General features: G+C 32.4%; 3 protein-coding genes across 35 annotated transcripts in view; 1 reads left to right on the plus strand and 2 right to left on the minus strand.

The window, feature by feature from the left end:
* Window positions 1–17277, plus strand: part of LOC126887500 (protein roadkill) — a 506726-nt gene that overhangs the window by 461995 nt on the left and 27454 nt on the right. For 5 of the 17 annotated variants that reach the window (XR_007699084.1, XM_050655117.1, XM_050655116.1 and 2 more), the window contains 2 exons: window positions 6474–6595; window positions 15100–15379. The exons of 11 other annotated variants lie outside the window; for them this stretch is intronic. Coding sequence is in view for 5 of the 6 variants with exons in the window: in XM_050655117.1 (XP_050511074.1) it covers window positions 6474–6595; window positions 15100–15379 (402 nt within the window). In the remaining variant the exon portion in view is untranslated. Of the gene's footprint in view, window positions 1–6239; window positions 6388–6473; window positions 6596–15099; window positions 15380–17277 lie in introns of those variants that run through there. One more of the 17 variants, XM_050655118.1, reaches the window with a different exon arrangement.
* LOC126887495 (cap-specific mRNA (nucleoside-2'-O-)-methyltransferase 2) overlaps window positions 1–17277 on the minus strand; it is a 190229-nt gene that overhangs the window by 126763 nt on the left and 46189 nt on the right. The window lies entirely within an intron of this gene.
* The window catches only part of LOC114338881 (formin-J), a 552435-nt gene that overhangs the window by 102612 nt on the left and 432546 nt on the right, over window positions 1–17277 (minus strand). The window lies entirely within an intron of this gene.

The following is a 17277-nucleotide window of genomic DNA, read 5'->3' on the forward strand; positions in this document are numbered from 1 at the left end:
TTTTGGACCAGTTATACTATACTACCTCCGTAACTTTGGAACCATTCATTTTAGAAAGATTATGCATAGGGCCTTTTTTATTTCAAATTTAATGTAGAACAATTTTGTATATAAGGTTGTTCATGCTAAACCGCATAGTTTTAGAAATATTGCCGAAAAACTTAAAAAACTACGAATTTACCGATTTCTCCCCCCTCTCCCCCCAAACCCGACGCTCAAAATGGTGTGACTTTTTACTGGACATTGTGTGGACCATATAGAACAATTTGGTGTTGAAGGATAACTTTCACTTTGGATGTCTGGGTTATGCCATCTTTTGGATCAACTATACTGTACTATGTATTATGTGTAGAAAGTTATTCCCTTTTATACCTCTCTAGAGAGGTATAAAAGGAAATATGTAGATTCTATAATATTTAAATCCGAAGGCATGTACCTACTGCCTTAAAGAATCTTTTCCGAGCCCTGAGACTCAATTTGGTTAAAACTACTAGTAGTAATAGTAGTAGTCTTAAACTAGATATCTAATGTCTTGCGATGTGACTTTAGATACAGGTCTACCCTACCGTTGGAATTTATCAATGAAAATCAACCCAGTTTCTTCAAGGCCAAATCAACTCAATTTATCCTAAAAATGTGAAACAAACTAACACAAACAAATTTAAGACATACTCTTTGTCCCTATTATCATTAAGTAAATGATGTGAAATCTGTCTAATAAATTCTAGAATCTAACATATACTACTACATCACTATTTAGATTTTCTGTCAATCAAGTTTGTCCTTTTCATGATCATTTTTCAGTGCGTAACAAATGATAGGAAAAAGGGTAAGTCCGTGATAACTGATAATACACATTTATGACATTTATTCTAACATGACATTTTAGTTAAATCTGACAGTTGTCACATTTTATTTTCAATTTTGAATAAAAACAAATCAAATGTGTTTCTTGCATTTATAAAATGGTATTTTCTTTGATTTGTATAGTCTTATAAATTATACAGATTATATTTGTAATATTATTATCTAATTAAAAATAAATTATTTTTTTATTATGGCGCCATCTATCGATAACTAGAATAACTAGAATAAATGTTGTAAATGTCTGTAATCACGGACGTGCCTTTTTTTCTGTCACATACAATTTAATGCGTTAGAAAGAAATCGAAAAACTGTGACGCACTGAAAGATGATCATGAGACAAAGAATAGCCCACTTATTTCTGTTCGCTGTTTTTTACATCCATTTGATGCCAAGGTGGTAGTCAACATGATATATAACGATCGATAACATTCATGGAACTAGAAAAAGAAAGAAGACAAAACAAAAAAAAATGACAGTGTATTTCATCATATACTATAGACTATAGTACTATAGACTATATAGTATTTGATTTCATCGAATTTTATGCTTCCAGAGGTAGACGCAATTACATTCATTATTCTATATTTTTTATTGACGTTATTGACGACAGTACTGTCGTGGTTGTATTTTATTACTTTTTACGTCTTGTTCATGTACATCATTCAAACTATTATCGTACACGGTTTATTATTTTTCGTTGATTATATCACGTGCCCCCAATCAAACGTGTATCAATTATTGGTCATTCAGTTGTCATTGTAATTGTTCAAAAGCATTCCAACATCCGAACGAATTAAATTCGGTAAAAGTGTATAGAGGGCGCGGCATAACTATTATTCCCACGCTTCACCATTGTGCTGTGCGCCCATTTTGTATTTGATTTAATTTTTTATTGAAACCATCGGCACGCAATGGGTCAAGCCGTTCATTTAGAAAATCAAAAGTCTAGACTGCTGAACATTTGGTTGTTCGATTATTGATTACTGTCTATATTAAACATCTGTACATTGGGTTGTTTTTAAGTTGAGTGTAATGCATGAGATATACATATAAAAGTTTATTTGCCACCAATAGGTCGAACATAAAATTGCCACAAATGAACAAGTTAATAACACAGGAAGTTCGAAAAACACTTGAAGAGCTGAAGAACAGAAAAGCTGCGGGTAAGGACGGAATACCAAACGAATTCTTGAAATATTGTGGAGCAGTAATGACAGAACAAATAACATTAATTAACAAAATTAAACAAACAAAAAGTAAAAAACAGTCAGAAAACTACAGAGGTATCAACTTGTTAAATACTACCCTAAAACTTACAACTAAAATTTTACAAGAACTAATAAATCAGAGGATAACATTTAGCATATGAACAACAGGGTTTTCGTACTGGAAGATCGTGTACAGATGCAATATTCGTTATAAAGCAAATTACATACTGAGAAAGCACTAGAGTATAATATAGACCAGCATTTCTATGTCTGATTGACTTGAAGAAAGCATTTGACAGAATAAGACTCACATATTATGTACTCCATGTGTTTCTTGGATTACAACAAAGCCTTCGATAAGGTCAGACATAACCGCCTTATCGAATTACTTGAAAAGAAAAACTTAGATATGAGGGACATCGGGATCATTAGTGCTATCTATTATAATCAGATCGCTGTGGTAAAAGAGAACAACGCCTTTTCAAATGAAATACAGATTGAGAGGGGCGTCAGACAGGGCTGTGTCCTGTCTCCTACTTTGTTCAATTTGTATTCAGAGGAAATAATCCAGGAAGCACTAGAAGACCTAACCACGGGAATAAAAGTAAATGGCCAACCAATCAATAATATACGGTTTGCCGACGACACTATTTTATTAGCCGAATGTCTTGAGGATTTACAACAAATGGTTGACATTGACAGAGTGGTAGAAGTCAGCCAAGAAAACGGACTGTCCCTAAACACAAAAAAGACACAATTTATGGTAATCATAAAAGCTCAACAGCGCCAAAAAAGCATAACAATACATGGAGAACAAATTAAAAAGGTTGAAAAATATAAATATTTGGGTACAATAATTAATGAAACTAATGAGTACACAGAAGAGATTAAAGCAAGAATAGGACAGGCAAGAAATGCTTTCAACAAACTGAAAGAAGTACTCTGTAGCAGGGACATTACAATTTCTTTAAAGATGAGACTTCTGAGATGCTACGTGTTCTCCGTATTATTCTATGGATTGGAGGCTTGGACATCAAAGAAGGATGTTTCGGGCAGATTAGAAGCCTTCGAGTTACGGGCCTACAGAAGAATATTAAGAATAAGTTGGGTGGATAGAGTCACGAATATCGAGGTGTTGAGAAGAATGGGAAAAGATAAAGAGGTTGTAAATACAATTAAAGTCAGAAAACTGCAATATCTGGGACATATTATGAGGGGCGAGCGTTATAACTTGTTACAATTAATAATACAAGGAAGAATACAGGGTAGAAGGAGTCGCGGAAGAAGACGCATCTCCTGGTTAAACAATTTGAGAGCTTGGTTTAATTTCACTTCTGCTGATCTCTTTAGAGCAGCGGTATCGAAAGTGCGAATTGCCGTGATGGTTGCCAACCTTCTTAGAGGAGATGACACATGAAGAGGAAGATGTAATCCATTTTCTGTATAATAGAGAAGTTTTCCTAGATATCATAAAAACTATTGAAAGTATCTATCAAGACAATAAAATGGGAGTCAGAATAAATGGACAACTTACGGAACCTGTAGACATGGGCAGCGGAATAAGGACTCATTAAGCTCTATTCTCTTCCAATTTAATTATGGATGAAATCATCAAGAGCGTCAACAAAGGAAGTGGATACAGAATGGGAAACAAATGAGTAAAAATGCTCTGTTACACAGATGACGTAATATTGATAGCCCAAAATGAAGATAGTGTGCAAAAATTAGTCCATAGATGTAACATAAGAGCAAAAGAATTCAACATCACAATTTCATCTCAGAAAATTGAAACAATAGTAATCAGCAAAAAACCAATCAGATGTAAAATAGAAATAGGGCTTTTCATTCACAGTCATTTGTTTCGAGCTTCTGTCATGTGTCACATAATATTAATATATCTACGTCATACGTTATTGATGTAGCCAATGATACAAACAAAAGACGTATGGCGTAGATATATTAATATTATGTGACACATGACAGAAGCTCGAAACAAATGACAATCGATGAAAAGCCCTATTGATGGCATCAGTATTAAACAAGTAATGGATATAAAATTCCTTTGAATTACCAACCTACACCATCCAGCTACGTAAACCTGGACAAAGAAGTGAGAAATCAAGAACAAAAAGCAAATAGACTGGCAGAATGCAGTGTATAATAACACTATATGGCGTATTAACTCTGAGATGAAGTCAAGAATTTAAAAAGGGGGTGTAAATAGGTGTAAATAGAAAAAAAACTGGGATAACCACATACGCAGAATGGGCAGACACGTGTGGTCAAAATAGCAAGAGATATTACCAATCGGTAGAAGAAGTATCTCGCAAAAGATGAAGTAACAACCTTCCATAGAGGTATCAATCCGCCAATGAACAAGCAGAATTGCTTATAAAGAGGAAGAAGAAGACGAAGAAGAACTTTGTTTGTTTTCTGACAATAGTGTTGTTGTTTATTTGGGTTAATATGACTGCGGGCACTAAATCCATTCGCCAAATTAATTCGAAAATAGTACAATTATCTACAGACTTCTTGTGTCCAATTAAAAAAAAATATCGTTTTCTTCACCACTATATTATTCCCAATAAAATCATCATCATCATCATCATTCTCTTTGCCTTATCCCTATGCGGGGTCGGCTTCCCTAATTGCATTTCTCCACACAATTCTATCTTGGGTCATATCAATGTCAATCCCCTTTACCAACATGTCCTGCCTTAGGGTCTCCCCCAGGTCTTCTTTGGTCTGCCTCTCCTACTCCTTCCAGGAATCTGCACTTCAGCTATTCTTCGTATTGGGTGATTAACGTCTCGACGTTGAACATGACCAAACCATCTTAACCTATGCTCTCTCATTTTGGCATCAATTGGTGCCACACCTAGACTTCCCTAATATACTCATTTCTAATTTTATCCTTCTTTGTCACTCCACTCATCCATCTAAGCATTCTCATTTCCTCCATATGCATTCGTTGTTCCTCTTTCTTTTTCACTGCCCAACATTCAGTTCCGTATATCATAGCCGGTCTTATGGCTGTTTTATAGAATTTTCCCTTCAGCTTCATTGGAATTTTTCTGTCACACAACACACCACTCGCTTCTCTCCACTTCATCCATCCAGCCCTAATTTTACTGCATGCATCTCCATCTATTTCTCCATTACTCTGTAATACCGATCCTAGGTACTTAAAACTATTGCTTTTCACAATCATTTCACCATCCAAAGATACCATTTTATTTGTAGTAACTCCATCTTTAAACGAACATTCCAAATACTCTGTCTTTGTCCTACTAAGTTTTAAACCTTTTTGCTCCAGAGCTTGTCTTCACTGTTCCAGTTTTTGTTTCACTATTACCTATTAACACTGCATCATCAGCATACATTAGGCACCATGGAATGCTACCTTGTGGTTTCGCTGTTATCTGGTCCAAAACTAATGAGCATAAATAAGGACTAAGCACCGAGCCTTGGTGCAATCCTACTTTCACCTGAAATTTATCAGTATCTCCTACACCTGTCCTAACACTAGTCGTTACTCCCTCATACATATCTCTCACAATCTTTACACATTCGCCAGGGACTCCTTTCTTATTGAGTGCCCACCACAGAATCTCTCGAGGAACTCTATCATATGCTTTCTCAAGATCAATGAATACCTACCATATGAGCGTTGGTCTCTTTATTCCTGTATTTTTCCTTACAATGCCCTACAGTTGCCTTACAATGAAAATTGCATCTGTTGTTGATCTGCCCTGCATAAAGCCAAATTGATTTGTTATATTTTGTATTACATATTCCCAATAAAATATAAATTTAAAATAACAATAATTATTATTATATTTACCTTTCATCTCTACGCCTATGGGCCTATGACTACAATAATACTACTATAATATTCAATCATAAATAAAATAATTTGGAAAATTAAATAATGTGTACAATTAGCGAAACAATATTAAAAAAAAGAGATGCTTTTTCTATTCTATGATTTTTAAACAAAAATGGCAAAAAATTAGAAATATTAATTAAAAAAGATTATATTCCCACATTGGGATTGAACCCGCGACTTTTGTAGTCGAATACTGCGCCTTAGCCCATTCGACCACTAACCCTAACTTGTTCACGATATGGTTAATCAATGTCATTATTTGACAAGACAATTATTTAAGATGTCAGCTTTTTGATAGTTTTTTTGGTTGTATTTTGTGTTTGTGTTTGTTTATTTTAACGTCTCCTCAAAATGGAAAGATTTTTACGAATCGTAGAAGTTCCGGGAAGAATATTTATATGCAGAAGATTCTGGCCAAATAATGTACATATCTACCGAATTAATAAACAAAAAAAATATCTTATGCTTGTTATTATATTTTTAAAGTAAAATATTTTCCTTTGTTTCAGGTTAAAGTAGTTAAATTTAGTTATATGTGGACCATAAACAACTTTAGTTTTTGTCGAGAAGAAATGGGTGAAGTTCTCAAGTCTTCTACATTTTCCGCTGGCGCGAATGATAAATTAAAATGGTAAGAAAACTATAATTTTTATAAGAAAACAATATTTTTGTTGGAATATTTATTTAGATACCAATAACGAGTATTTATTGATAAGTTTTTTAAAACTATATACCAAAATTTTTGTTAATTACCGTAAAAACAACTATTACTATTGGGAACTATGAAATAATGATGGGAATATACAGAGAGATGTTATATGTGTTATATCCTGAGTATGAATGATTAGCAGTGTTGCCAATCGACGGATAATTATCCGATTTGCGTACCTTTTTGAGAGTTGTCGTATCTTCTTCGTATCTTTAAATAAATCGGATATTTGCGGATATTTTTCAGTGTATCTACCGTCGACTATTCGACAAACTTTCTCATCCATATATTCCCAACACCAACAACACATTAATATTGTTTGGTTCCACCCAAATTTTTATAAATAGCCTATACTGGATGAATGTTAGTGACATCCGATACTTTTCATCTTTTGACAAAAGGGACATGTGCCGATTCTTTTGTTTAGAATTTAAATGCACAAGTGCATCCACTTAAGGCATTAATCCATTTCAAATTTCAAAAACCGTCTGCCGTCCGATGTTATTTATGAGTTTTTAGTCTTTAAACTTATGAAAGATAATTCACGCACGATTTAGTTTTATTTTCATTTTATGTAGTGCAGTGCTTAAGTAAACGTTTCCAGATTTCTCGGACATGAGATGTAGTTAAATCTAGTTCTTTTTTGTAAAGTTCTATCAAATCTAATATCTTAAACAAAACCATTTCATCAAAGCATGTTATACTTACCTAATTATATTTATGATTTTTTTGAGGAATGTAATGGTACTATGCAGAAAAGAACTTTCCGGCACAGAAACGTCACTTTTTTACACACTACTGTCAGTTATTCTGTGAGAAAATATTAAGTTTGTTAATATAAAATTGTGCAGACAAATGCATTTGGAATAGTGGTTGTAGAAAAATCTACTTATTTGAAACTAGTAATATCTAGATATCTACTAATTAACTCAAAAATCCTTCAAATTTGTTGCCTATAAAAATGATTTAGTCGGGCATTAACGTTGAACGCACCACGGGTATTAACTTTGATACCTTAATAACTACAAGACTGTCAAATACATTTCTATTGTTTTAGTTGTAATAAATCTTTAGTTGTTAAAAGAGCGTAGGCGCAAAATTTCGGACCAATAATCTTTAAACGTATTAATTTTTTTCGAATCCAGAGAAAACTAATAAATATTTTTGAAAAATTTGAACGCAGAATAAAAGATTACATTATTAAAGATTAAAAGTGTTTTTTTACTTAAATAATTATAATAAATTAATATAACGAACCAAATAATGAAATGTTTAGATTTGTTTATTTATTTAGAATTTAACACTTACGATAATACAAAATACGAATAATATAATAATAGTAAGTAAATAGTATTTACATACATGAATTAGGTAATAATCAGTTAGGATACGAGATTTTCATCTATAAACGAAAATTTTTAAACTGTGAAATAGAGAATCCAGTAGATTAAATAGGGCCGGTTGTTCGAACGGTAATCAGAAATGGAATCAACTGATCATTATCAAATATTTAATTACTGTCAATGTCAACTTTGATTGGGTTGCTGAAAACATAATTGATTACAATTATGAGATTAATTGATTAATTAATCAATTATGTTAATAATTGTTACGTTAATTGATAATTAATAATTAATTAATCAATAAATTATGTTAATGATCATAATGATAATTGATTACAAACGACTGATTGGCGTACGAACAACGGATTTTGTTATTTGATAGTTGTTAAGGGGACTAAAAGAATAACATTGGCAACATTGATTTTAATAACAGAATAATTTTTGACCTAGCGTACCTTTTCGTGACAAATCGGATATTTTTCGAGCGATCATCGGATAATCTAGAGAAATCCGATTGGCAACACTGATGATTAGGCAAATGTTGGTTTCATTTTATGCTAAAAGAACTTCTAATCATTTTTCTTATAAACTGCAGTTTTTTAAATTGTAACAAACAAATCTAGGAATATATATGTATAAATTGTAATACATATATCTCAATTGTATTTATTTATTCATTTGAGAATATTCTTGTAATAATTATTGTATTGTACATACTTCTTTAAGCGGTTAAAATCTCAATTTGTCTTGGGCATAAAATTGGTTAATAGTGTAATGTAAGTTGCCTACATTTGGCGCAACTCTTGGTGTATAAAAATGAATACACCCAGTATTGACCTGTTAAACTTTTTATAAAATAATAATTGTTATTGTTATTTGTTAAGTTATAATACTATTGATTTGGGTCAATAATATTTTCTTCTTCTCTTATTTTTATTATTTCCATTTTTCTTGAAGAACAAGTGTAAGAGTTTTGAAATTTGCTGCATAGGTTCTTTTTGGTGTAAGGAAGAACATTGACTTTGGAGCAAATAGGTATTTTCTTCTCTTATTTTTATGCTCAAATCTTAGGACCGAAGAGGTTCCCCTCGGGCTCTATTGAATTTGAGAAAATAAGCTTATACCTTTACTTTACTCTTGAAACTTGCTATGTTTATTCCTCTTGGAGTGATGTATAATACTATTGATTTGGAGTCAGTATTTTCTTGTCTTATTTGTATTCTTTTCATTTTTCTTGAAAAGTGGAAGATTTTTGAAACTTGCTACATAAAACTTTTGGTGTGAATTTGGAGCGAATAGGTCTTTTCTTCTCTTATATGCTTAAAACTGGGATACAACAGGCTCCTCTTGCTGCAAGGAAGAGCTCTATTTTCTCATATTGTTCTTCTCTGTTCTCTGAAGAGAACAGAAGAAGGAATTATGAAAGGCAAAAAAACATGGAATGAATAGAAATCTGTTAAGAAGCAAGCCTCTAAGTAAGAGAACAAAGATGAACCTATATTATAATACCTTAATAAGACCTGTTGTTACATATGGGATGGAAACAACTACAGTATACTCTCTCTATAACGAACACGGGTATTACGAGGTTTCGCTTATAACGAGGTATATTAGGTGTCCCACGAAATTCTTATTGAACTATAACCCACTATAACGAGCCATATTTGGTTATAACGAGGAAAAATAAGATCGAAGAACATGTTTCTTTACCTGTTTTTGGCGCAGTCATGGCTGTAAATTAATACCCCAGCTGCCTGTATACATAAATACCAAAAATCTGTGTGCTTATCGAGGCCAGTGCTGTAATAAACTCCACCGCCTGTCAACTTTTTCCTGTTTATCCACCGACTCTTTTTCAAAAGCGCCAGTCAAACAATATTTAGCATCTTATATTGCTCGGAATAACTCACTATAGGAAATTAATGTCTTAGAAAACTACATATTCATATGTATGCACAATATTATTATTGTCTGATATAACGAAATCGGCTTGAAGTAATTATCGGCTTGAAGTAATTAGTCGGCCATGTCAGTTTTCATTATAGAGGGAGTCTACTGTATTAACAAGAGAGAGGAAGATAGCCTGATATTTGAAAGGGCAATAATGAGAACGATACTGGACCACAATGTAACAAGAGAGGGAGAAAGAAGAATGAAAGCAAATGCCGAAATTGAAAAAGAATTAAAGGGAGAAAATATAGTCAGATAAAATCTCTTCGCTTAGAATGGATAGAACATATTTATACAGAGACGCCCACACTCAGATATGTTGAGAAGAGTAACTAACTGGACACCAGTATGGCCCGAAGTATATAGGATGGCCTAGAAGAAGATGAGTGGATGATGGAGAAGAAGATAGATATACCGAAATTGAAGAAGAATTATATATATATCCAATCCTGTTACTCCATGAAGGAGCATAGGGCATCCACGAAGCTTCTCCATTCCCCTCTATTTCTGGCCATGGTTGCTATCTCTCCCCAGGTTTTCTTCATTCTTTTGTAGTCTTCTTCAATGGTACTCCTCCATGTTTTGGTCGGGCGTCCTCTGCTTCTTCGTCCTACTGCATTCCATTTGAGTGCTTGTTTTGTTATGTCTGCATTTTCTTTCCTCAGGGTGTGTCCCAGCCAGTTCCATCTTTTCCTCTCTATTGTTGTTCTGATGGGTTCTTGTTTGGTTTTCCTCCATAGTGCTACATTTGTTATGGTATTGGGCCAATATACCTTTAGAATTTTACGTAGACATCTATTTACATAAACTTGGATTTTATTTACATTTCCGTCAGTTATTGCCCATGTTTCACTCCCATAAAGTAGCACAGTTTTCACGTTACTATTAAATAGCCTTATTTTAGTATTTTGGCTAATCTGTGTTGATCTCCATATATCTGCGAGGGTTCCAAAGGCATGTTGTGCTTTTCGTATTCTCTGTTTAATATCTGCTTAAGCTCCACCTCTTGCACTGATTATACTGCCTAAGTGGCAAAATTCTTGAACCTGTTTTATTTCTTGTTGGTTGATGTATAGTTTGTCACAGTTAGATACTCCTATTCTCATCTCTACTGTCTTGTTCGTGTTAATTTTAAGACCCACTTCTGCCGATTTTACCTCTAGCTTTCTTAACTTGCTCTTCATATCATCTATTGTGTTCGCTACGAAACAGATATCATCTGCGTATTCCATATCTGCTAGTTTTTTGTTCTGAAGGTAGTTCCAAGGGATCCCGTTTTTTCTTTCAATGTTTTTTTCCAGTATATGGTTAAGACATATATTGAAGAGCAAAGGTGACAGTATGCAACCTTGTTTTAAACCTACTTCTATTGTTATTTTATCTGTCATTTACCCTTTATGCAGTACCTGACATGTTGTTTGCTGATACATCATTTTGATTATTCCAATGATCTTAGGAATAGAAAAGAGTCAGGACAGTAGCAAATATACACAGCAAGCTATAAATGACATAGAAAAGTAATCCATCTCACCCAAGAATAGTATTTTGAACGCCATGGCTTTATCTTTAATCCCTAGGGATTGTAATGCTTAATGAACGAATAACTTAGGAATTAATATTATTGACATTTTGTGGCTGCCAGGGGTTCTAAAACATTTTTTTTTTTCGAAAAATACGTTTATGTGAACAAAATAAAAATAATTTTGTATAAAACATTTATATAATAATGTATTTAAGCGCATAAATATGTTAAACCTTAATAAACACGTAGGTACCTACAGAAATAATTAAAATACATTTAAACTATATATTTTAGCTTCTTTCTATATCCCGTCTTCCTCACTTTCACTGCCTCCGTCGTAGAAACCAATGAACTGTCAACACGGATGGAATGGGCATGAAGCGAATTTAATGCGGCCATGATGAGAGAGTCTAGTCAGGGAAACATAGAAGAAAATCGCCATCTTTCGTAAACAAACAAATTGATAGTGATAGTCAGGGTTGCCAGATTGGGGTATTTTCCCATAATTTTGGAGTAATTTAAAAGCGTCTATGGGATTTTTTCTAAGCAGAAATGGTTGGGGGATTTTGGGGGGGGGGGGGGGGGGAATATGGAAGATTTTAAGGAATCATGGGAAATTAAATTTGCGAATGTACATAGAACTGTATATTATACTCTCATATAATCGAAGAAGATAGGACCTATGAATTATTTCCAGGGCCCTCTGTTGATAAGTAGGATAATTTTGGTTTACTGTTCTCTACATTTGACTACTAATTTATTAACATGCGGAAAACATTTTAATTTGGGGGATTTGAGCTTAACTTGAGGGGATTACAGTTTCTAAGTGGGGGATTTATAAAATCACATCTGGCAACTCTGGTCATTATGATAATATCCAACAAATGAAGAAGTCAAATTTTCCCTGGCCAGCTCTGTCTCTCTCTAGGACCTCTCTCTTGTATGTTGGCCGTAATCTCGCTTCACTATTTGAATGGGACGGGGCCATTCCATCCGTGTTGACAGTTCATTGGTGTAAACACATTAAAATGACATTAATTTCATCTTGGAAATCAGCCATTAAGAATAACAATAAACTGCAATTAGGGATCCAAATTTTCCAAATAAGCAATTAATTACTCAATACAATGTTATCAGTAATAATTTTAAGCTTATTTAATATTCTTTGTTATAATTTAATTTAGGTGAACTGACCATCAACAATTATACTTTATTTATTCTCAACTGTAGGACCTGGTAGGATAATATAAAACTTTACTTAAACTTGACTGACAATCTATTTATATTTTTCTTGACATTACTTCAGAACTGTCTATAAGTACTATCAATACATAAATTAACAACCACAGAACAACATCCACTTTTAATGTTGAATATTCTAATATTCTTAATCAAAAAAAGTTATTATGCATATCGATTATAAAATTGCTGATTACTTTTCGAAAATGACTATCACTCACAAAAAAACAATGAAAAATATTGTTTTACTTGACTGTAACGGGTTAGTTTTAATTTAACATTTTTAGGGACCTACATTTTTAGGACCTTGGTAATGTCCGATTGAAAATTCTTTTGAAGAAAATCGGCATCGCCGCGCTAAAAACTCCCATAAGGATTGTATTGCCATATAGTGCAGTCACTGAAGGTTTTCACCTCCGATTTCGTTGAACCTCCATCGATTTTCATGAAAATTGGTGAGTAATTAGAGGATACCTCAAGGAACAAAGGTGACATGATGCCAACTTGCGCTTTTACCCTGGAGGTGGATGCCACCCCTTCTCGAGGGTGAAAATTATTTTATTAAAAATAATACCATAAGTCGATAGAGGGACAAATTATAAGCAAAATTTGTTATATAAAGTTATTAAAATAAATCAATACTTTTTGAGTTATTAAAGACCAAAAGATTTTATTTCTTCGTAAAAAAATGCATGTTTTAAATCGGTTTTTCACGTATAAATCAAAAACTATAAGCTTTTACAAAAAAGTTATTATTACTAAAATTGAAGATAATAAAAAATTGAACACACTCGTCACATAAAAAACTAAACTAATGTTAATTCAAAGGAAGTTATTGGCAATTGAATGTGTATTTTTTTCGACCAGTACTCAAATCTAAGTAAACTTATTCAAGTTAAAATTCAAGCTTAAATAACGGGAAAACGATGCAATGTATAAAATATTCCTGCTAACCATTTGCCAAAGTACTTCGAAATACCTATCAAATGAGCTTCAGAACAAGGTAATAGCGTCAAAATTAAGCAAGTTATACAAGTTTAAGCAAGTTATAAGTAATGTTTTCGATAATTTTGACCGGTTTAGAATGCATATTTTTGAAAAAAAGATATGATTTAAAAAAATCATAATTTTTAAAATTATTGTAATTCTCATATTCTTTTGATAATAACTCCAAAAATACTCAATATACGTAAAAAATTATATATAACCCAATTTTAGTTTTCTCTGTGCCAAATATTTTACCTGTTTTACTATTTCTATAGGGTAAAAAATAACCGAGATAGAAACGTTTAAATCTTAAATTTTGCTGTGGGAACCATGCAACCGGGGTCATTTAACCTTTAATTTTTAAAAAAGTAAGGGGTTTAAAAGATTAGGTTCAACGTGCTTAAATATCACTTGGAATGTACTTTCAAACAGTCTTTAGATGAACCTGATATCGTAAACACGAACAGAGTTATTAAAAAAAAACAATAACATTTTTTGGAAAATTTTTTAAAAGATAAATTTTGAAACAATTTTGGGGTATAAATTTTAACGCTATTAACTTGTTCGGGGGCTCATTTAATAGATATTTTTAAGTACTTTGACAAATGTTTAATAAGTTTATGTTATAAAATGCATCAGTTTCCCGTTATTTCAGCTTGAATCCTTAGAGTTTTTTACTCGCCGAAAAAATATACATTCAATTACCTATAACTCACTTTTAGTTAACATTAAAAGGTTTTTGTAGTAAGGGGTTTATTTCATTTTTTATTAGCTTCAATTTTGATAATAATAACTTTTTTGTAAAAACTTACACTTTTTGAGTTATTGATGAAAAATTGGTTAAAATCATGCATTTTTCTCAAGAAAAATTAAAATCTTTGATCTTTAATAACTCAAAAAGTTTTAATTTATTTTAATAACTTTATATAACAACTATCGATTTGTGGGGTTATTCTTAATAAAATTGTTTTCATCCGCGGGAAGGGGTGGTATTCACCACCAGGGTAAAAGTGCAAGTTGGCACCAAATCAGTTTTATTTCTTGAAGTATGCTCTAACCAGTCACCAATTTTCATGCAAGTCGATGGAGGTTCAACGAAATCGGAGGTAATAGCTCATATCCACCTTCAGTGACTCCACTAGTATGTTCGTGTACTGTAAAGTCAAGGTGTGACAGACAATAGTAGTCAGGCAGATTATGAAAATGGAAAACAGCTTATTTTTAATTTCGGTTCAAAGATGATCAATCATCCCCTACGTACGTCACTCTCTCCAAAGATCTTCAGAGGGGCTATATGATCAGCTCAGGTCTGAATCGAAATGAAACCAAACTACGTATTGTCTCATCTTGTTTTATAAGATTGTTAATTGAAACTATATTTTCAGGTGTTTGAGAGTGAATCCGAAAGGTCTGGATGAAGAAAGCAAAGACTATTTATCATTATATTTGTTACTAGTGTCGTGCAATAAAAGTGAAGTTAGAGCCAAATTTAAATTTAGTATATTAAATGCGAAACGCGAAGAGACAAAGGCGATGGAAAGCCAACGAGCGTATAGGTTTGTGCAAGGAAAAGACTGGGGCTTCAAGAAATTCATTAGACGGGATTTTTTATTAGACGAAGCCAATGGTCTTCTTCCAGATGATAAATTAACGATATTTTGTGAAGTGAGTATAATTTTACAATTTTTTTTAATATAGGTATAATACACTTCTGGTCAAAAAAATCGAGACACCTTAAAATTGGGTCATTTTTGATTTCTCGAATCTCCTGAACCTGTTGTCCGATTTTAGTGATTTTTGAAGTTATACTTCTTTACCGGCGATAGAGGGTGTTTTTTATATGTTAAAACCTATCAGCCCGGCGCATGCGCATTATAACTTTGTTCTGATTGGATGTTCAAATGACATGTCAAAAATTATCCGATATGGCAGCTGTGGTTTGGAGGTAAAGGTAAAGGTAAACAAATGTATAATATATTAGTTTTATTGTTGTGAGGACAGAAACAAAAAAGTTTATAATATTGTAGTGACTTTCAAATAGTTTTTAAAAGCAACAGGTACGTAATAATTGTTAATGTATCATGGGTATAAACCTACCTATTTGATCTGCCAAAATACATAGTATGTAATACTTTTATTTATATAATTTGATTACCATCAAAATTTCTATCAATATTCACCTAATATATTGTTTCTTTACTCTATGTTTTGTTGTATTTTTTCAATTCTAAATCATTTCAATTCAAAATTAAAATAATTTGATCAATTTTCAAAATATCAAAATATCACAAGTTTAATCCGTTTAGTTAGTCGATCTTCGTAAATAATGACACATAGTGTCCGTGGCTAAGCGGAGAAGGCGAATGAATTCCAATACCAACCGCTCTTATCAGCGCTGGTTCGAGTCCCAATAGAAACTTTCCTTTTTGTTTTTTTTTAATACATTTTATGATTGTAAGTATATTTATTATATAATTGTATTTTCAGAAAATACGTATTTAGTTAAAACAATTTTCGACAATTAATGTTCAGACATCATTTGTGGCTTGTTTAATGTGTTTGTGTGTGTTTTATTCTTTTATTATTTTAATTTTTGGCACTGTTCTAATAAAAATGTTTGGGAAGTAGTAAGTATAAATTAGTTTAATATTTAAACAAAATATAAATAAAAAGTATATTAATTTCGTTTAAATCATATAATAGAAGTATAACTTCTTACGTGCGTACAAAGTACACACACATTCTTTTTTTTAATATGTTATAGCCTTATTCTCTAAGAATATCGATGTAGTAATAGTGTTGCTGAACAGGTAAATGTCATTGTATACCGGGTGTAACAATAATACTGTGTTTTTTCCTGAAAGTTCGTAGCACCCTGTGGAATATTCTAGCATTTAAAAAATATTAAAATTAAAACTTAATTGTAGCCTTAGCCTTTCTTAACATTCTGCTTTTTGACTCATTCACTTATGTTGGATAATGAAAAAGTTAGGTACTTTGACAACTAGCCATGTTCTTCTAGATACAGGGTGTTTCTAAATAAGTGCGACAAAACTTTAAGGTTAATTTTCCAAGGAAAAATAATGACAGTTTGCTTTATAAACATATGTCCGCAAATGCTTCGTTTCCGAGATATGGGATGTTGAATTTTTTTCTTACAAACTGACGATTTATTTATTGCTCTAAAACCGGTTGAGATATGCAAATGAAATTTGGTAGGTTTTAAGAGGTACTTATTCCACATTTTTTGACATACAACTAAAAATTTTATATTCACCATTGGCGTGCATACAGGTAATATTACCGGGATATATGACCCGTATGCAAGCCAGTGGTGAATATGAAATACATAATTGTATGTCATAAAATGCGCAATAACTGCCTCTTAAAACCCACCAAATTTCATTTGCATATCTCAACCGATTTTAGAGCAATAAATAAATCGTCAGTGTGTAAGAAAAAATTCAACATTTTGTATCTCGGAAACGAAGCATTTGCAGACATATGTTTATAAATCAAACGGTCATTATTTTTTCATGCAGAATTACCCCTTAAAGTTGGCT

Source organism: Diabrotica virgifera, chromosome 6, assembly GCF_917563875.1.
Source record: "Diabrotica virgifera virgifera chromosome 6, PGI_DIABVI_V3a".
NCBI classification, from domain to species: Eukaryota; Metazoa; Arthropoda; class Insecta; order Coleoptera; family Chrysomelidae; genus Diabrotica; species Diabrotica virgifera.